The following is a 22599-nucleotide window of genomic DNA, read 5'->3' as shown; positions in this document are numbered from 1 at the left end:
TAAGTTTGGTAAAAATGGACGTATTTTAGGGTCATACTGATGGAAAACTATTTTTTGCTGATAATAATGTTTAACAGTCGACAACTTTGAAACAAGTGCAGAATTTTGTTTCAGCTGTTAAACATCTGATCCACTCAAACACTTACACTTGTTTATACTGGTGAAATAGTTACACGCACGTAAAAATACTTTAGTTTCGTAATGAGCGGATCAGCTGAAACGAAATGCGTGATCTATTTCTAAGTCGTCGCCTGCACGTTTAAAAATTAGTCGAGACAATTATTGTAAGTTAAGCGATTTAAACAATCATTCTAAGCAGAACATTGTTCTACGGTATGCCTCTAAAGTGCACTGATCTTTTCTTCTTCACACTTTCTGTTCAAACGTCAATCCGTGCAGCTGCCAACATAAAAATTCGAGATGGCCAACCCAATATTTTACCCAATACCCAATAGATCCTGTTGATTGGAAATGAGGACCAAACATATGGTTCTAGCTACCAGGTAACTCAGACCATTTTTTTCAGATCGCAGCTACGAACGGTGTCACACTTTTGGCGGCTGTAGAATCGGTAAAAGTAGGTGTCCGTATTTTGTAAACCAAATTAATTTTGTAACAAAAATCGGTGCATTTTAGAGGGATACGAAACTTCAAGAGTTGCGTGGACAAGACTTTAACAGTTAGGTGTAGTCTCCGCACGGAAAAAAACGGAAAATGTCAATGTACGTCTGATTCGATCACGATTTACGTGTGAGTCGCAAATACTACATCTCCTACGTAGTATGTACATCGAAGTCGTGAAATTTTACGTCTAAATCGTACAATAAACGACTGAGTGAACCATTGGTTTTGTACATTGTAGTTGAGTGAGGACAAAACCAATGGTTCACTCAGCCGTTTATTGTACGATGTAGACGTAGAATTTTACGACTTCGATGTACATACTACGTACGAGACGTAGCATTTGCGACCCACACGTAAAACGTGATCGACTCAAACGTACATCAACATTTTGAGTTTTTTCCGTGCGGTCACCTGAAGTTTTCATTGTTACTTCGAAAGCTCCTTTTAAGATTTTTATCATCAGCAACGCAAACACTACATAAATCAGGAACAAGAACAGTTATTGAATTCACTACAGGGCATAACAGTTATTAATGGTCTAGCGTATAACAACGTATGTACTACCTACTCCATCAAATTCGAACAAAGCGATGAAATAGTTATTGGAATGGAAAGCTAAAGTTTTGCAGAGGCAGTGTAGACCGTTAATCACAGTTTGATGAGGTGTCTTTGAAGATTTTGTAAATAAAATTGTGTATAGCCATAATGTGCGCACACTGATTAGTTTTGTACGTTCTCAGTTAATTTTTTTTTGGATTTAATTGCTTCTTTATCATGTCCATCTTTCGGTATCATTATTTCTTCGTTTGTTTTTAGCGCACTACATTCACTAGCAGTCGTAACACATTAGTCATTGAAAGTGCACCTTCTTCTTCGTCGTCTGTGTCACTACAATATTTAACAATATTTAAACATCTTCAGTTAAATTCTAAATTTGTTTTTTGTTCGTTAAAAATAAACAAACAAAAAATTCAAAACTTTAGTTAAAACTAAAATCACTTTTTCTAATCGTCACTCATAACATCTTTGCGAGCTTGATAGTTTCGCCAGGAACCATTCGTGCAGACACCAACACCTCGCCACCAGTCGTTCACATCATTGTACCACTTCGGTCGATTCAACGATTCCTCGTCGTGCAGCATCGCGCAGACGCGACACCACCAGAATGTGTTTATAAATTCACCCGTTCCCTTCCACTTAAAGTACGAATTGTACAGCTCATCGTTCTGGTCCAATATGTGCAAATAGTCGGCCAATTCTTTGGCCGACGCGAATTCGTCGACATGCAAGTACGACCGATACGGGGCGGCCATTTCATAGTCTTCGGGCCGGGCGCCCATAACAATTGGAAGTATGTTTCGATTCAATGCGTTGACGAAGAACTTTTCGGTGATGTAGTCGCGACAATTGGAATTTTCGAAGGCTAAATAGAATTTGTAGTCACGGTCGAGTATGTCGAAGCATTTGTTGGCTGTACTGCGAGAACATTTAAATTGACCACAAGATCCGTATATGTCGACCTGCGGGAAAAGTGGGAATTTGAATTTTTTTTTAAATTCTGCAGACAAACGGCACAACAACTGATTTTACTTGGATATGTTTTTGTAATTCGTGAGCAAATTGCAAACGACCATTCCTTGCACCACAATTGGAAACGAACCAAGCTACCTTTCTGGTCTTATTTAATGCATAATTTCGATCCTGTTCCATTTGCTTCACTCGTGGATCGTAATACTCCCATTTTTCATACGGTGCCACAATGTCACTGTCTTTCCTACAGCAGAAATTAATATTTAATTGGTATTCCGCCACGTCTAGTGTGATTCGATTAAGATTGTGAAGATGGCTATGTGCTTTGTTGTCTTGCTGCCGGAAAACGACTCATTACTGTGGTAATCAAAAACTTGCTTTTCGCATTTTCAGGTCGCAAGACAACAGAGCACCGCACTGTCTTGCTGGTAAATTTTTTGTTTCGACGTTCTTCACCTTCGGCTCAAAATACAATCCGTCTCAACAAAAAATTTCGCAGAGAGGTGCGGGAAACACGAGAAGTAGGAAAACATGCCTTACTTTCCATGCTCTCTCGCCAATAGTGCGAACTGTGCACAAAACTGATTTTCTTAAAAATTTAATATTTTGTTTCATCTTGTCAATACCTTTCATTTGACATATCGCACACGGTAACAGGCAAATACGCCGACTGTTTTGAGACCCCACATAAGAGTTATACGTTGTTTACCTCTGTTTTTCCTGCCCACCCAACTTTCTAGCGTAACAACATTGTCGCGACTCAACGGGATGTCTTTTAAAACAGCGACAGAAGTTTGGAGTCAAGTTCCCGTAACAGCGTTTTGGTTTTGCCTGTTCTTCACTCGTTTTTTTAAGCGTATTTTCTGAATGTTTTCGCTCAAAGAGCGTTTGCTATATATCTAAAGTTGTAGGATAATCTGGTAGGTCGATCAGTAGCTATTAGCGAGAAAGGAATAAAAATTGCATATTTTCCTACTTTTCCTGTTTTCCCGCACCTCAATGTACTATTCTATCGTTTCGTCCCCCAAATCCCGTCAAATCATCAACATCAAATGAATTACCGATACGTTGATGTCCAGTTGAAGGCATCCGGGAATTTAATGTGTTGCGTGTGATACGGGCATTCGAGGAAGTACAGCATGAAAATCTGTTTTGCTGGTCGTGCGACACCAGTCGGAATGAAATGATCCTTGTAGAGAACTAGGTCAGCTTTGTTGATTTCATCACGATTGGCTGTTATTCGGCATGTATTCACCGGACACTTTGAAGTCAGAAAAACGTCACGACCTATTTTATAGGAAATAACATTGGTCCATTACCCATTCACCTAGAGACATAATTTGGCTTGCACATCCATTATATCTCTAGGTGAAATCGTTTAACTCTAGCAATACATGGAAACCGTATGCGATAAATAAATTCGTCAAATCAGTCGAAATTACCTTGTTTCACATTCCAAGGTCCCAGACCATTGTACAGTAGAATGGTTTTCAAATGGCCACTCATTTTGATTTTGTCGTAATTCGGCGGAACGAACATCAACTGATTCGTTATCCGATCAGTCCATTGATCTTCGAACGGATACAGTTTGGCTAATCGTTTATGCGTCTTACGCTTCACTTTCGCCTCGAACGGATACCGTTTGCCTCCACTGAAATACCATGGCTTCTGTAGAGTGGTTCCGAAGTCATTCGGTGCAGGAGTTTCGTCATGATACTCCTCCGTTATCATGTTGACGATCTGTGATGACTGTTGAGTTGTACTCTGGGTTTTTGAGCATAGAATTCGGTGTCAGTAAATCATTTTACAAAATAATAGATAGAACTCGTTTGGTGCACTTACGTGTAACATTTGCGACAGCCCAGACTTATCATTAGGTTTGATTTCAGTCTCCACCTTTGCGAACTCATGCTCGATTGTGTTGGGAATGTCTTTCGTTTTCCAGAAATCATTTTCTCTGGAATATTGATTCTGGAGTTAGTTTCTTAACTTGGCTTTTAAGACATTATGTGTACCCTACAACAGATAGGGCAAATGTCAGGGCCTATTTTTGAGATATTGTTTTCGGATAATTTTCCAAATTTGCAAATTTTACCAAATTCTGGTAGATTTGAGAAATTTCGGCTACAGTCAGAGGCAGTGAAATTTCAGCTCGATATGGCTTCAGCTGATCCACACAAACAATCAAAACTGTTTATACTTATTTATATGGTTGAAGCTGCTGCAGGTAGTGGTGAAATCGTATAAAGACTGTTGATCAGCTGAAAAACAGCTGAAGCAAATTCATGCTGAAATTTCACTGCCGCTGACTGTAATTGAGAAAATCAATTTTCTCAAAACTAGGCTCTGTTTAGAGTGGTCTGCCCTAAAACGCATAATAGAATTCGTGAAAAATACACGATTTCGTGAGAGTCTATCAGAGAATTTCATACATGACTATCTTGCATCTCTTTTCCACAAAGTTTTTTTTTCGATGTAGAGCAGTGATTGTCTCTATTAACTTGACCCTGGACAAAGTTTTTGTTCAGTAAGATACCAGAACAAGCAAAAATCCAGACAGGATTCAGAGGGATTAATTCGACCCTAAAAGCCAAAACCGCTTTCTAAAAAAGTTCCTCGACACTTCTGCTGTAATCAAAACCGAAAACATGCACTTTTCGGACTGAAGTTTCTCCAGTTGCACGAGACGTACAAGGTCGTGTAGAGTGTCATTAGAAAGGTAATTTCACGTACTTTCATAGCAAGGTCTTACAAGAACTTGGCAGCATATATGATGAGCACAAAAACATTTCAACTTCTCATAGTTCATCGTAGATGCTTCCGTAGCCAATCGTAGAAAATGGGTTTCGGTCAGCTGTTTTATAAGAGAAACCTCTCAAGGACACAATCGAAGTATCGAACGATTTAAGACAGGTAGATCACGGGAAAATGTCATCCCTTTTTGATTTTTTTTAGCATTTTGAAGCGAGGGACACTCACCCCCTAGACCCTTCGACAAAATATATATGTGAATAGCATGAACAGTGTACCACCTCTGGGGACACTTCTATGACAAAATCGTATGGGAATAGATGGGAGAAGTCGTGCTCGGGGATTTAATCGATGGCGGGACATTTCCACACCGTCAATATCGTCAGAAACGATATTATCGTTTTTTTGGACGATACTATCGTCTAAAAACGATATTATCGTCCAAAAAATTTTCATCCAGGACGATAATATCGTCTAAATTGAAAAATTCTAAAATATTGTCTGGACGATAGTATCGTTTTATTGTCGATATTATCGTTCAAAAAACGATATTATCGTTTTCTGGACGATATTACCGTTCTAGAAAATCTAATGGATATTTTCGTTTTCTGTACGATAATATCGTCCAAAACGTCTAGAATTTTTATTTTAAATAAATTAAAAACGATATTATCGTCCTGGACGATATTATCGTCTCAAATTTTAAAAAAAATTAATTAATTAAAAACGATATTATCGTCCCAAAAATTATCGACCAGGACGATAATATCGTCCAAAATAACGATAAATTTGTTCAGAAAAAGAAAATAACGATAATATCGTCCAGCTGATATTTTCATCCAGGACGATATTATCGTCAAAAAAACGATATTATCGTTTTTTGAACGACAATATCGTTTGTTAGACGATAGTATCATCAAAAAAAACGATAGTATCGTCCAAAAAACGATATTATCGTTTATAAACGATATTATCGTTTTTTTAAACGATAATATCGTCAAGAAAACGATAATATCGTCCTGAAAATATTTTAAAATTTATAATTTTAGACGATATTATCGTCCTGTATACTATCGTCTAAAAAACGATACTATCGTCCAAAAAACGATACTATCGTTACTGACGATATTGACCGTGTAGTTATGTCACCCATCATTTAATCCATTACGATTTAGTCCGTTCGGTCTCTGAAGGTGATTTTTTTTTCGATTTCTGGAATTGTTTTCACTGCTTCCAAAACTCGCAGTGCTTTGCCAGTTACGTTAACTAATATATCTAGATAATACAATGTTCGGCTTACCTTAAACTAAAACCGAATATAACCAATACAGCAAAACCAAGAGTAAGAAGAAAACACCGTTTAATGGAAAATTTCGGCAATCTCATATTTATCAAGAATTTGCAGTCCGGTCCAGGGTTTTAGTTTTTTTTTGCACTTGTTGAAATCACATCGTATATCTAAAAGGAAAAGAATTTTTTTTCACTTTATATCACATCAGAGCAAAAATTATTGTAATATTCCGCCGGGCAATTATTATTGAGAACGAACAAACGAACTGCTGACTATTATTTACAATATACACTTCAGACTTGATTTCGCTTTAATTTTATTTTAATTTTATTGATAAATGTTTAAATTAAACTAAGGTACAATACCACCGTGTTTCAGCGAAACGTTTTGCTATTGTTTATATATACTTTCAGTAGCGATTCATTTTACTGAAGTTTGTTTTTTTTAATTGAAGCCCCAATCACACCAACTCAGTCAAGTTTTCGCGATGCGATATATACAGCGATTATTGAAGCATTGGTTAAAATTCATTGAAAAACGTTGACGATTGAAATGTTATTGCGAGTGTGATGTTTATGCTTCTCGCTTGGAATGATTTATTGTTTGTTGTTACAGCGAAGTTTTTTCCGACCAATTTTTTTTTTCATAATTTCATTTTGATAACAATTGTTGATATAATGCAAACTATTAAAAAAAGAGAGACCAGTTGATAGGAATTAGGTTTTTTAGACATGAACAGCAGACGTAGTTTGCATATCTAACGCCCCTTTTTTCAATGGACCATCATTGGTGATGAATCCAATGATGTTGTTTATCACACTCAAAGTCACAGATCGGTATATGCCCATGATCATGACGCTGAAAATGGTTTACGCGCTGACATGGACGGTTTGAAGTTTAAATGTTATCAAATACAAGAAAGAAAGAAAAATTACTGTACCGGGGAAGTAATTTGATATTTCGTATCCAGATGAGTGAAAGTGTCCGAGGGCTTCAATTTCTTTCCCGAGTGTTGCGTAAAGTTTCACTTTACGAGCGATGTATAGACTTTTCCCTAGGTAGGGAGAGGCCACTTTACATCCCTGTCAAAGAAAAATTATGATTTTACAGGTGCTACATCGACAATATTCAAAATTTGACGAGACTTCCAACAATTTTCACAACTTTATAACGGAGACATTATCGGTTAACATGTGTTATGTGTATGAACGGCGAAGAAACAAAACCCACAAATTATCGGTTAACGTGACATGCATTTTTATGAAATCGCAAAATCTGACATGAACGGCTGACCTCACTCTGGCCCTGCTTCCGAAAAGTCGAGAAAACACTTTTCTGGGAAAACGTTTGCAGGTTTGGATATGCCCGCTTTCACAAAATTTGAGTACTCAGGATGCAGCAGGGGCGTAACTGAGTTAAGCGAGGGAGAAACAACAATGGAAAATCTTGTCCCACCGTTCGGCCATTCGCCCATTATTCGACTATTATTTCCCCATTATTCGTCTTCATTCGCTCATGATTCGCCTTTATTCGTTCATTATTCGCTGAACACTGTCCCACCATTCGCTCGTGTTGTTTCCCCCTCGGAGTTAAGTCTATGTCAACCGCAACATATATATGTAATGTGGACAACACTATTCACTTTTTTGCTGGAATGGGCCATATACGAAAATCTACTAGACTACAAGGTTCATTTAGCGAGCCTTAGTATTTTGTCGAATATTTCTCACAGAAACGACGTGCTTGTACCTGCTTCCAAAGTTTCACTTCTAATGTACTAGTAGTTCAGCCACTTCTAAATGATCTCGAATTCTAATTCAAATCTGATTATTAAATGCATGCAACCACCATGCACACTGATCAAAAGTTTCGTTTTAATCAAATCCCAGATCTCAGTCACTTAGTCTCTTTGGGCCATGTTAGACGATTTAGGTTTTAATCCACGTCGCACAAAAGTAAAACTAGAAGTAGATCATCATTTTTGTAAGGTTCTTAAGTATAGAGGTGACGAGTAGTGTAATAGAGCGCAAATGGTGCGCACTTGTCTGGATTTTATAAAACCTGTGTAAAACTGCCATGTGTTTTGCCATATGTATGTTATCTCAACTGAGACGAAAAGTAAGTAGTGTCTGGATTGTGAAAAACGTTGTATGCCACAACTCAGTGATACATGAATTTTTAGGCATAAAGGATGTGCCAACGGCATTAACAATCCCGTGCCTAAAAAAACATTTATCAGTAAGCCACATAAATGACTACTCTATGCTACAACGGCATTGCAAAAAGTGAACATTTTCTAACTAGTGTGGAAATGTCCCGGCTTCGTCGCATATTTCCAACGTCGTTTAGGAAACACATTGTTCCTAACGTATGCTAATAGGATTTTTAGCCTACCAAAGTACTTCGCACCGAGATTCATACAACGATTTATGCAACAGAGGCACCTTAACTTAAGGTCCTTAAGTTTAAAAATTTGGCACATTGTGATGCTGAGTTGGATAGAAGTAACTAAAAGCAATCGTTATTGGGAAAGTTACTGGATCAGTTCGGTTTTCGTTCAATATCACAACTAGGGTCTAAAAAAACCTTATTTCGTAATTTCTTGCATAAATAACTATTTCGTGAAAATGATATGACGACCATTTTCAAAACACCTGTTCACCGAATTACCAAATTCTTTTCTACAAAGGTTTAATAAAGTTTGCACAGCTCTAGTATTTTACAATTTGTATAAACGCGGCGGTGACTGGTTGGATTTAGGAACGGGATATTATATTCGACCGATAAATTAATTCAAAACTACCGATAAAAAATAATAAATGACCGATAAACACGGTACCGATAAAAAATAATAAAGTACCGATAGCGAAATTCCCAAGTACCGATAAAAATATTCAAAACTACCGATAACTTTTTACCGATAAAAAGTACTAAAGTACCGATAAACTGGTCGTTTTATCGATCATTTATCATTTACTATCGGTAGTTTATTACTTTCCATCGGCAATTCATTATTTTCTATCGGTAGTTCATTATTTTGTATCGGTAGTTCATCATTTTCTATCGGTACTTTAAGGCAATAACGTATTAGTATACGTTGGACCATAAATTTATGGTACCCAACATCGATTCGAATGGATTTTTTTTTTCTTCAAAATGTGACGTTCGACCGTCGTATACGTCTACGTAGTGCCAGTCTACTTCTATTTAGTGTTAGTCATAGATGTACCACAAAAATAGATGTAAGGGGCTCTGCAGCATCAACCTCATACGTATTGACATTTTTGATTGTGAACATAGGTCAGCCATTTCGGAATAGTTTTTGTTTAGGATAATATATGACGTCAATTAAAAATAATTTGTGCAATTTTCAATGCTCCATTATTTTCATATTATTTTCTTGAAAATCGTAGTACCTAGTACGTAATCGTTTTTTGGTTTAATTCGCTCCTCAGCATATGGTTTAGTCGTATCTATAAAACAAATATCTTGACGTATCAATTTACACGTATCTAGCGTATATTTGTCAAAAGTTTCACAAAGTTTCACAAATTTTGACAAATGTTTCACAAAAATTTGCTAAAAATTTGTAAAACATTTGTCAAAATTTGTGAAACTTTTGACAAATATTAGGCCCTGTCACAAGCGTTTTTCGTCCATTGCAAACTCTACATTTTTCTCGAAGAAACTAATTTTTTATCTTTTCGGGTTCTCGTGATATTCAATGAAAAGCGTGAAAAAACACGGATTTTCGGCTTTAAGCCGCCGACAAAAGTTATTGCCCAGAAACTCAGCCTGGCACCCTAACTTTTCTTCATCAGGACACTAAACTCTACCGGAAAACACTTTACCATGCTCCGGACCTCACTTTGGACACAGGGTTTTCAGTGGCCCCTGCATTACAGTGGAAAAATTACGATTGGAAATCGAAAACATTTTGATTGGAAATCGAAAAAAATTAACAGAAAGGTCCTCAGTAGAAAAATTTCCATTTGAAATCGAAGAAAAATCAACAGAAAGGCCCCAGTGATGAACTACTGATAGAAAATAATGAACTGCCGATAGAAAAAAATGTACTACCGATAGATAACAATGAACTACCAATAGAAAATAATGAACTACCGATAGAAATTAATAAACTACCGATAGAAAATGGAATTTGACCGATCAATAGTCGTAAAATTATTAATTTATCGGTATTTTATCACTTTTTATCGGTAAAAGTTATCGGTAGTTTTGAATATTTTTATCGGTACTTGTGAATTTGTCGATAATTTATTATTTTCTATCGGTACCGTATTTATCGGTCATTTATTATTTTTTATCGGTAGTTTTGAATTAATTTATCGGTCGTTTATTAGTATCCTTTAGGAACTAGTAAGTAACTCGGTAAGTCGGTACACAAACTTAATATTTCTATCTTCGGTTTTTCCTACTATAACATTTAGTGCTTATGCTAAAATATTGCAAGAGTTATCACGGTGTGATCATTAAATCTGTTGTTACTTCTATTGGGGGACTTTTGTTACTTTTTAGCATATCACTTATTGTACACAATTTTTTGCGTCGTGGTCTAAATTCACATGCATAAACGCTGTACAGGCTCCACGAAGATCATGTGCGTGGGCTTCTGCGTGGCAATGTTTAGTTTTGTTGATTATCAATTGCAGATGACTAGCCCGAATCCGTAAGATTAACTCTATAGATTCCTATTTCATTCATTCACAACCATCCTGCGTTGACAAAACCTTCACTCAACACGCAAAGAAAAGTTCAGGTGCTCAGAAAGCTAGAACTGAACATTTCTTCTTCTCCTTTCTTCACAACTCTGACAGTGAAAGAAAACTCATTTGGAACGACAAACAGAGCTATAGCTCTTCCCTTGTCCGTACATCACGTAAAGTGGTAACAAAGAGAAGAAAAGGCTTTTTCGACCACGAGAACTAGCGGCGGTCCCAGGTCCCAGAGTGGACTGACCATCTTCAGTTGCTTCCGCTAGCCTCTTTCACAAGACAGCGAAAAACTTTACGTTCATTTACCTTTACACCACTTAAAACTCCAAAAGTTCTACTACTATACTCGAACGAAAACTTGGCACTATCATTACAATGATAAAGAGTTTATAACGTATTCAGCTACCTACAACCTATGGTTGTAGCAGCACAACTGCTTTCATTTTAATTTAAATTTTCCGTATACATTTGTCGACGTGCAAAACATTTTCAGTATTTTGATATTTGTGCCAATATCCGAATGCTTTTTATTTATCAAGTCAAGGCCAGTGCATGCAATTGGTTTTTTTTTTGAACTTCATAAAAAATAATATTTAATTGTGAAGCGACACTCACGAAACATGAAATATAAAAATTCTTTAACTAACAATAAAGAATTTTCATGCGTGCGGTGTGATCAACCTTATTTTCTCCCCTCCAAAAGGCAATGAGAAAATGGTATTTTGTTGATAATTGGTCGAATGCCATTTCTAGTGAGAAAGTTCAGATCTTTTTCTCCAGCGAGGAGAAAATAGAACTTTTCTCACTTGAACTGTCACTTCGTTTATGTCTTCAAAAATGGTACGGTGAATTGATGTTTTCGTTTCGAGGAGAAACACATCAAATAATTATTTACTTATGTATCTGTTGTGGACGCGAGTTGTTGGTAATTTCGCGAAAGTGACTAAAATCAACCATCCACAACAGATACTTATACATAACTTTTCATGCAAAGGGACCAAGTTACGAGAATTTGGTACTTTTGTACCGGACATAAAAAACGTTGTGTTCACGTCTGGGATAAATATCTTGTTGGGTTTGTCAGTTTTTCTGAGCTCGGTAAACAAATAACTATTTCAAAGGCAATAAAGACCTTTCGCAGTTGAAAATTGTTATTTATTGTGTAGCTAGTTGGAAAATGGATGTATACGGCAAAGAGACAGCGTAAAAGCGCTGTGAAACTTCATACGTATATAGATCCAAAGCAGCTCTCTAGAAACCAGATAAACCCCTTTGAAATAATTACCAAATCCAACAGTGTAATCCAGTGTAGTAAAAATTGAAAGCTAACACTGTTCGATTTTAGGCCATCTAATTTTGTAAACAAGGTGTGTGCGTTGCTGGAGAGCTGCTGTGATAGATCTTATCTTACATAGATACAGGCGACGAAATTTTGTCGAATGAGTTACAGTGTGGCCTCTAAAAGTGAGATCGATCTTGAACAGAAACTGTAAATGAGCCAAGTGTTTTGTTGGAAAAATAAACTTCGAAAGATTTTGTTGTGAAAAACGATGTGATCAACTCGGGAAAAATTGGACATTGCCTGTGTGAAAAAGTAACTCTATCTCCCTAGTTCTCCTCCGGGTCGGGCTGTACCCTCCTGACTCATCAAAGGAATAATTTGGAAGCACGGACGTGATCTCAACTTCCGTATTCTCTCTTCTGACTTTCAGAGTCATACGCAATACTAATACTTTTCATAGCCAAGAAGATTTAAGCTTTTATATAGCAACGTATACTAAACATCTAAATACTTTATCGATTGATGATGAAATTATTTACTGTATCACCCTTCGTAATATACCTAACGGGAGCTGAAAATATCCGCGCGCTAACATTTATTAAACGTTATATACCTGTTGAACACTGCCATATAATTCAAGAAACTGAAAATCTATATCGTAAAAGAAATATAATAGAAATAATGAAGCGATTTTTATATAATTCAAAAACTCGACACGCTCCTCAGAATCGATTAACCTTTAACAGCGGAAAACGTATCCACCAGTCATGAACATAATTATCAAGTTCCCGGTTCAGTTTTTGTGATGGAACAATGCTATGTAAAAAAGCAGAGTCCCAGTCGACATTAATTAGGGGATGTAACACAAAATACTATGGATTCACAGCACTGCTACTAGCATGAGCACTGAATTTACAAGTGTCAAAGTTGGAAGCTTTAGTGATAAGAGCTACCGCTTAGGATTGTTTGTATTTTAAATTTACATTACCATTCGACCCTAGAAGCAAAAACCACTTTCAAAAAAATTCTTCGAAGCTTGCGTGGCTGGTTGAAAGAGAAATTGGAGACTGGAGAAATTTTTGTAATAAAAGTGCAATTTTTCGGTTTTTGATCCCCTATCACCAGCCACACAAGCTTCGAAGAATTTTTTTTTAAGTGGTTTTGGCTTCTAGGCTCGAAGACCTGTCTAGGCACATATAAAAAAGTCCACAGGAAAATGCGTCCGATTTCGGTAGGCAGTTTTGCAAAAGAATCCCTCACAACGAAAACAAGTTGTCTGTCTTTACAAAGAAACCTACTAGAAAGTGCCTACTGTGCCTACCGAATATTTTCTATGTTCATGCTAGAAGCTGTGCTGTGATGGATTGGATATAACATCCAAGTAAGTTAAATTGCCTATACAGTTTGACGAGTAATTTACTGTAGTTCACTGCATTGTAGCGATATTTATCAAACACCCTACAAGCACAAGTAATATCCTCAGTTTAACACACGAAACAATTCTAAAAATCAGTAAACAAACCGAATTGTTTGTAAACCTTCTCTCTGTACATTTTGTTTACCACATCAATAAATTCCATGGCAACGCGGTTCCATTATCACACCAAAGTCACGGTCCCGTATGCATCGCTGTCATCTTCATTGTCATCGATTAAGCGTTTAAAATGGGGTGGGCGATGTCGTCCTTTCTTCGTCCAGTCGAACGATTTATTTTTAGATGTTTCGAGTCCTGGTTCTTGGTCTGGTTCTTCTTCGATCAATGTAGCAGAGAAGTCAGATGTCTCGCTTCAGTTTGTTTTCGATTTTTACTGTGTGACTAAACGAGAGTGATTCTTCAGGGAATTGTATTCGAATTGTCGTTTTTACTTCTTTTTAAAGGCTTTTGTTTATTCCGTCGTCTAGACCTCTATTTAATATACTGAAGAAGAAATGAAATTGCTTTCCAGGGCACTATGTTCGAATTGATTAAGTACATCTGAAGGTAAAATACAAATTCCATAACTAATAGCTATTTTAATGGAAGACAGAATGGGTGAGGGAGGATAGTCGGTATGGTCTTCCATTAACATTCAAATTAATGGAATTCCTAATGGTTAACACCCGTTCCGCCGATTCTATATTTTCCAATGATTACGGTTATCTCAGCAACATTATTACATCTACTTGTGTCGGTATACAATTCGGTTCATTCAGCATTGATTAGACACCATCTCCGCTTGAATCGAACGCGAAGCGAAACTTATAAATAAATGACTTTTCGCACGCATGTATTCATGCATTGAACGAAGCACTCACAACCAATTGATTGAAACACCGACTTTAATTTCGATTCCAAATTATCCAATGAACACACAAATAATTGTTCGGCTAATTCGGTTTATCGTATTGTTTTCAAACGCACATCAATAACCTTACCGTTTTCGCTTTTAGTTTGTTTTATCTCTGTTGCTCGTCCATCACATTTTGCCCGACGACCGAGATACGGTTAATTGCTCGGAAAATCTACTCGTAGCTTCAGCAAAATTTTTATAAATCACACACCCAACCATCAAATTTATTCAATGTTTTTCGTCTAATTTTTACGAGTGAAAATCTATAGCCAAAATGAGCCAATCCCGAATGAGAAATAAAAGAAAAACAACACCCGTTTGCACTTCCTTCGATGCGGTGTGATCGCGACGGGCAACGGGAATATTACTGTGTGTACGATACGGTATAATATGATGATGAAACAAGAAAATTTATAATTTTCCTTAATGAAAAGCAAGTATAAACAGCACGACGATCGAGTTGCGCATGTACACCTCAAGCCGAATCCTTCTCATCAGTATAATGTACGTATAATATAGGCGATTCCACCGAAGGGATACTATGGTGTTCGGATAGCGTGTGTGTACATGCTCTGAAGTTTATAAATATCTGATGAGAAATTTGAAAAGGTATTTTTGACCGAGAAATAAGAATCATTTTGAAAACACTGTGTTAAGGGGTGCTGCACGACTTTATAGGGCATATTTGGATACAAATACTGTTAAACCATGTCTATCATGGCATGAATAAATATTTGGTGAAAGGAATATGATTAAAAATGTAAGTTTTCTCGTACAGCGCCCATACCATGACTACTGTTTGCACATACATGCATATTATGATAGTCACGAGAATGAGGGTTCTATACGGAGGGGTTGCAAATTTCATTGAGTTCCTTGTTGCACAGCTGCGTTGTTATACGTTACGTATGTGTAAGTTGCATAATGTTTTTTTCATATTCTTCTTCCTATATTTACAAAGTGAACCGGTAAGTGTACTCAACATTTGAATAATGATTATTCCATTCCGTTCACCACACATTTTGCGTGCATTATTGCAGTTCGAGGATTATATATACAACGGTGAACTACTGGGTTGAATTGTGAGGTGCTCAATGCAAATTAGTTTAATTAAATTTTTAAACTAACGTTACGATTTCAGTGTGTTGAACATTTAAGTATGGCATACTGTCAATGCTCTCTCTAGCAAACAAACTCTCAGTTCTCTGTGTCACGTCACACACTATTTCTTTTTATTCTACAAATACTATTCTACATTTGGACTGACCAAGCTGTAATTTACATGTAAATTCGAAAGGCTACTTGACACTTTCACCATCTTAATTTATTTATTTATTTATTTATTTATTTCTTGGTTTTAAAGTCTACTTAAGTTAGCCGACTCAACTCATCTCAATATACAATCATTCCTCTAATTAATTCAACCATTTCATTACAAACAATATTCAGCTCAATTCAAAGCATTTAAAATACATAAATCACATTCAGCTTCTAAGCTTCGTCAATAATCACTCTATCTCAAGACAACAACTTTAAGTATTCACTGGTCAATATCAATCAATTAATTCAATTCAATTCAAAGGTCGTCTCTTTCTACTCAATAATATCACAGTATTGTATTCTCAGTCAATCTCTTTCACCGATCACAGTCTTAAGTCACAATTTCGTTTCAAACTTCAATCAAGTCACCGAATACCTCATCCGGTAGCTTCATGATTTCGCATTTGAAGCTGTTGAACGGTAATGTTGGATCTACGATGGTCACAGCACGATTGAAGGCCCGGCAAGCATTGTTAAATGGCGAATTCGTTCCGTATTCATTCCTCGAATATTTCATTCTTATAAATTCCGGGTTTCTTAACGCTCGTTCTCCTGTATTCAGGTTCAATTGGCTTCTCAAGTACGGTGAGTCGATGCGTCCCGAAATAAGCTGGTGCATCCATAGTACCGCCGAATTAACTCTACGTCGATTTAGTGATGCCATTCCTAATTCGTTGCAACGTTCTCGATATGGTGCAAGCACATAGTCATTCTCTCGTCTGTTGATATTGTCTTTGTGTAGAAATATGACGGCTTGCTTCTGAGTGCTCTCTATTTGTTTCTTGTGTGTCGATGCATAAGGCGACCAAATAACGTTTGCATATTCCAAGTGTGATCTGACCAACGATCCGTATAACAGTTTAGCGTTGTCCAAATTCAGTGCTTTATAGCATTCTCGCTTGATAAATCCTAGGTTATTGTTCGCCTTTTTCTTCACCAATTCTCTGTGTAATGTAAAGCTCATCTTCGGATCCATTGTAACGCCTAGGTCCGATATCTGATCGACTCTCTGTATCGTTGTCCCTTTTATGTTGTAGTTCGCCATAATTGGATTTCTCTTGTGGGAAAATGTCATTACTTTACATTTCTGAGTGTTTAATTCCAGGCCATTTTCGTCACTCCATTGTACGAATTTATCGATCTCTTCTTGCAAAATTATTGTATCTCCTTCCACTTTGACAATCATCGATCTCTTTTTGTCATCCGCAAAGTTAAATGATCTAGTCGCTTCTTCAGTATCATCAGAGTCATTAAAAAACGTGAGGAAGAGTATTGGTCCCAAAATTGTTCCTTGTCCAATCGCAGAGTGTGCCTCAAATTCTTCCGATACTTCGGTTCCGATTCTCACTCGAAGTTTTCTCCCTGAAGAGTATGAATTGAACCACCGAAGGGTTCGGTTACCTATTCGAAAATTCGCCAGTAAAAGTGGTTTGTTTGCTAGAGATAGTAATTGATACTGTGCATGAAAAAAGGTACTTTGTTTTACGTTAGTTCAGGAATTGGGTTGGCTAAAAAAGCATTTACCTCAGTTAAGATTAATTCAATGTTTCATTCATTCTTATTAAAAATTTCTTAACGTGGATGGCATTTTAAACGTCCTGTCAATACTCCCTCTAGCAAACAAACTATCAACTATTTATGTCAAGTTCACACCACATCATGTCCGGAGCGATAGCGGAGGACTTGACGCAGTCTAACTTCCAAAAAAAGAACGAAGAAATTTTTTTGAGACGCGGCAACTATATATAGGCGAGAATTTAAGTTTCTTTCCTTTGGCCTGTATCACCACAAATCCTATTCTATCTTATTCGCGCTTCAAATACGAGCAAAACGAGCTATCACTCGACTATGTAGGTTTAAAATTGCCGGAGATACATCGTTTTGAAGTTGGTCATTTTGATAGAAAATGCACCAAATTAACGTTTTCCAAACAATCAAAACCTTTCAACTTACTCTGTATGTTTCTATCTATCTATCTATCTATCGACGGTCGATCTCGGAAACCAGTCAGCCAATCTCCATGAAATTTTGCAGGAGTCTCAGGGTGGGCATAAAAATGAATATGTGATACGCCATTACCCCAGGAAAAACCAAAATTTTGTTTTATTGGCCTCGAAGTGGTTTCTGAGTGTGGTTTTCGAGGGTCGGGAACGCGTTTTCGGCTGTAGCTTAGCTGTATTGAAACCTACAGAGGCGTGCGACCCATCAAATGAAAGGTATTCGTAACACGATTCGAACAAAAAAATAATTAAAAAAATCGGGGCAGATTCGTTTGAGCTAGAGTGATTAGAGTGACCAAATTTTGAGCTACTCGAGCGTAGGATGAAAGGACTAATATGTTTGCGATTATGAGAGATAGAGAATTACTTTCTTAGGCAAAGTCTCAGAGTTTTACGAGTAGAACAGAGGGGCATATGTGAAAAATGTCGAAAGTTGGAAATGGGTGGGTCAATTGGGGTTTTGGAGATATTTCTTGAATGGTGGCAGATAGAGAATTACTTTCTTCGTCAAATTTTCGAATTTCGTTTAATTTTCGATTTTCGTCAAATTTTCGATTTTCGTTTAATTTTCGATTTTCGTCAAATTTTCGATTTTCGTCAAATTTTCGATTTTCGTCAAATTTTCGATTTTCGTCAAATTTTCGATTTTCGTCAAATTTTCGATTTTCGTCAAATTTTCGAATTTCGTCAAATTTTCGATTTTCGTCAAATTTTCAAATTTTGTCAAATTTTCGATTTTAGTCAAATTTTCAAATTTCGTCAAATTTTCGATTTTCGTCAAATTTTCGATTTTCGTCAAATTTTCGATTTTCGTCAAATTTTCGATTTTCGTCAAATTTTCGATTTTCGTCAAATTTTCGATTTTCGCCAAATTTTCGATTTTCGTCAAATTTTCGATTTTCGTCAAATTTTCGATTTTCGCCAAATTTCCGAATTTCTGTTATAAACTGTTATAAAAAGCTGTGTTTTAAAACTTCTAAAACGACTGATATCCCAACAAAAATCTCTTCGAGAAAAGTGTGACGCAGTCTTTGAAGTACAATTTCTAAAATAAATGATATCGCTAGAGTTGACGCTTTCAGCTTCGTTACGCAAAAATTAAATTTACACCCTATTTTAGTTCAAACAAGCTGGCTTAGTTTTTCTCATCATCTGCCAAATAATTTTTACCAAAAAAAAAATTTGACTGGAAACAACCAAAATTTTACCAAAAAAATCTGCGTCGCAAAGTGGCAGATGTTCAGGAACAGACCAGCAAGAGAATTTATCTGCCACATGCGACGCAGATTTTTTTGGTAAAATTTTGGTTGTTTCCAGTCAAATTTTTTTTTGTAAAAATTATTTGGCAGATGATGAGAAAACCTAAGCCAGCTTGTTTGAACTAAAATTGGGTGTAAAATTTAATTTTTGCGTAACGAAGCTGAAAGCGTCAACTCTAGCGATATCATTCATTTTAGAAATTGTACTTCAAAGACTGCGTCACACTTTTCTCGAAGAGATTTTTGTTGGGATTTCTTTTTATTATACAAACACTATTCTACATTTTGACTGTAATCTTCATGTAAATTCCAAAGGCTTCATGATTCTTTCACCACCTTAATGAAAGTAGTTTGTTTGCTAGAGAGAGTATTGGTCCTACAAAAGAAGTAGCACATTTAATGACAATAACGCGATAAGGATAATTGACCACGATAAGTCGTGTTATTGAGAACAGATTTCTATGAACGGTTTTTTTTAATGATTCGCCTATACTAACGGAGGATTCCTATAAAAAATAGCCCAAATTCGACTTGTATGATTACATTATGTTAATGAAAGACGTCTTTCTAGTATCAGAGTTGACACCACAAACAGAAAATAAATCACAAAAATTCTGTTGTGTCTGAGAGGTGAGAGGTGTTTGAACATTGTTTGGCTATTTTTAGATTATTTTTTTTGAGTAGTTTGAAATGTTGCAACATAGAGATTCAATTCAAACAATGCCACATCTTCGTTTGCGTGATAGAATGTGTGGAAATTTTGTCCAATTGAATAAATGAAAACCACCTGTTTGTCTTAAGAAATGTAACATGAACATGAACAACATAATATCGACGAGCTGCTAAATAAATTTCGATAATAGTATAATACATTACTGCTATAAGAATGTTTATAAGTGCTATGTACATATACGAGCGCTTGCGCGAATATTAGTACAAGACTCTTTTTAGCCAACAATCTCTATTTCTAGTGCCATAACTTTGCTTGCACAACCTTTAGCACTCTAGGGTTAATTTGTTTACTCTCATGTACGTGTATATAGAGTCAATACACACACACACACCGTATGCGATAAAAGAACATGTTCAGTAATAGTACATTACTGCTATAAGAAAGATTAAATATGTTATTGGGAGAAATCCTGTTTATTTGATCTATAAATAAATAAATAAATAAATAAGGCTGTATATAAGAGACGTGTACGTATACGAGAGCTTGCGCTCAGCCTTATATCAGTGAGGTATTTTATCGCAGTAGGCAAACATCTCTTTTTCTAGTGATATAATTTTGCTTGCAAAACCTTTTAGTCCAGTAGCCATGGAATTGCCCGTGTCCATGAAAGGTGCACGAGATGTCTTGGAAACTTCTATGGTTTAGGAAATTTAATTCTCTATCGATGTCATCCATAAAAACACGAAATATTTTGTTCAGAGTGTTTGAAAATGGTCGAAAACTGAAAAAGTGCACTCCAGACTCTCCCCTCCTTTTCCCGAAAACTGACAGGATTTCAGCTTGGCACCCGAACTTTTCTTTTTCAGGGTACCAAGAGCTATCCAAATCACCCAAGACATCCCGTGCACCTTTCATGGACACGGGCACTTGTTACATTTGTTTGTTGTGGAGTATTCACACGTGGCTAAACAAGCATTTACAAGCAGTGACGTAACACATTTTACATGTTTGTGGACGGTAAGTGCATTTTCCCTGTCACAAGGAGTGATGTAAAGTGCACTTTACCGTGCATAAGCATGTAAAGTTAATTAAACAATTCTTCTCGTTATAACCAAACGCAAGTGGCTTGTGTTGAAAAGGTTGTTTTCAGTCCTTGGACTGTTTGAGCAACGAACATCGACAATACTAAAAACCGATGTTTTCTCTAATAGCTTTCGGCGAGAGGTTTCTGGTTTCATAATATGACGCGAGTAAAATTCATTGGAACCTCTTACGTACACAATAGAGAGTTTGCGCAAATGACATATAATTGAAAATTATAAGTACCCTCCAATATTCATGTATGAAGATGTGACTTATAATTTCCAACTTATAAGTTGACTTATAATAATAATAAGAAACGTGGGATCGCAGGATATGCCCGACATAACTGTTGATGAAGTCAAGGCCGCACATAATTCATCAACATTAACTATAAACACACAATGAATAAAGAAATTTCCCATTTGAATTTCAAGGCACTTTTGGTATTAAAATCTCAACAAAAACCTCTAAAAGAAAAAAAATGTGGCGCTACTACTGACTCATCCCAACAAAAATCTCTTCGAGAAAAGTGTGACGCAGTCTTTGAAGTACAATTTCTAAAATGAATGATATCGCTAGAGTTGGCGCTTTCAGCTTTGTTATGCAAAAATTAAATTGTACAGTACACCCAATTAGTTCAAACAAGGATCTCATTACCCCTCCTACCACATAATAATTTTGTTTAAATTCGAACAACTTTTTCTTTATTAATTCGGTTTTCCGCCAGTTGTAGCTGGGACATGTATTTCTAAATAATAATTTTTGGTTTTGAAAACGGCAAAAGTTCCACTAATATACCAGTTCAATTTAACATCTCGATAAATTGCGGACATTTCCGAAGATGAGAACATATTCCAATTGTTTCCATCCGCAAAACGGCCTTGCAACTGCAAATTCAGATGCCAGAAAATATCGCTTCTTGCACTTAAGTCCTCGCCGTGGAGGAATAACAATTGCTGCAGTGTTTGCACTGTCCACAACGCGTTCAATTGATTCATTTCCGACAACACAAGCTCAACTTCCGGAATAAATCTCGTATCAACATGGATACTTTCCGCAACACCTTCCGATGCTACGACCATGCAGACACAGCACAACAGAACACCCAATTTGATCATTTTCGAATCGAATCAATAATGAAACTTAGAAGAAAACGTGCGAGTCTGTGAAATTTATAGGCGCATTTCGTCGGCTCTCGTGATTAGATTATAGAAATGTTGTTGAGTTAGAGGTGGTATCATTTTAGATTAGCTTCCATTCAATTGATCTGAATTTTGAGTTGCAGAGGAAGTTTCCAATTAACATTTTTCATGATAAGATTGTAGAATTGAATGTATCAATTGTATTATGCAACTCCAAGGCTACTAGGGTATAGACACCGGCACGAGGCCGCTGTATTTCAGGTATGAGCGGTCCAAAGTCTCTTGTACGGGAACTCGTAACTAAAACACAGACGATTGATCCGCGTAAGTCTGTCTGTCCGTGTACAGTACACAATGAGAAGTTTCCAGCACGAGCCGGAAGCGAGTTCTAGAATCGAATTCGCTAAAAAAGCCTTTCAGCATAAATTAGAAACAACATTTTTCCTAAGCGACGTTGGAAGTGTGTGACGAAGTGGGGGTAGTAAGAGCGGAGGGGGAAAAGTCAAAAAATTGTTCCTCAGTCCTACGGAAAAAATTTTTTGTCAAATTTTTCAGTGTGAACGGACTTGCGTCACGGCCCT

The 22599-nt window shown here is 36.6% G+C and overlaps 1 protein-coding gene across 4 annotated transcripts; it reads right to left on the bottom strand.

Annotated features, from left to right (window-relative positions):
• Positions 1 to 1441: 1441 nt before the first annotated feature.
• Positions 1442 to 14928, bottom strand: LOC119074458 (glycoprotein 3-alpha-L-fucosyltransferase A). 4 transcript variants are annotated; one of them, XM_037180595.1, is made up of 7 exons: positions 14627 to 14928; positions 6206 to 6363; positions 3997 to 4111; positions 3597 to 3918; positions 3216 to 3441; positions 2215 to 2398; positions 1442 to 2144 (listed from the first exon to the last, which is right to left on the bottom strand). In XM_037180595.1, exons 2-7 carry the CDS (start codon positions 6289 to 6291, stop codon positions 1629 to 1631), a joined length of 1449 nt encoding a protein of 482 aa, XP_037036490.1. In that variant the 5' UTR covers positions 6292 to 6363; positions 14627 to 14928; the 3' UTR covers positions 1442 to 1628. The 4 variants fall into 4 exon arrangements, with proteins under 4 accessions (XP_037036490.1, XP_037036493.1, XP_037036492.1 ...); XM_037180598.1 differs by lacking the exon at positions 14627 to 14928 and adding an exon at positions 13774 to 13942; XM_037180597.1 differs by lacking the exon at positions 14627 to 14928 and adding an exon at positions 11236 to 11335.
• Between the last annotated feature and the right edge of the window lie 7671 nt (positions 14929 to 22599).

Source organism: Bradysia coprophila, unplaced genomic scaffold (genome assembly GCF_014529535.1).
Source record: "Bradysia coprophila strain Holo2 unplaced genomic scaffold, BU_Bcop_v1 contig_151, whole genome shotgun sequence".
NCBI classification, from domain to species: domain Eukaryota; kingdom Metazoa; phylum Arthropoda; class Insecta; order Diptera; family Sciaridae; genus Bradysia; species Bradysia coprophila.
This window is presented reverse-complemented; position numbering and strand designations above follow the sequence as displayed.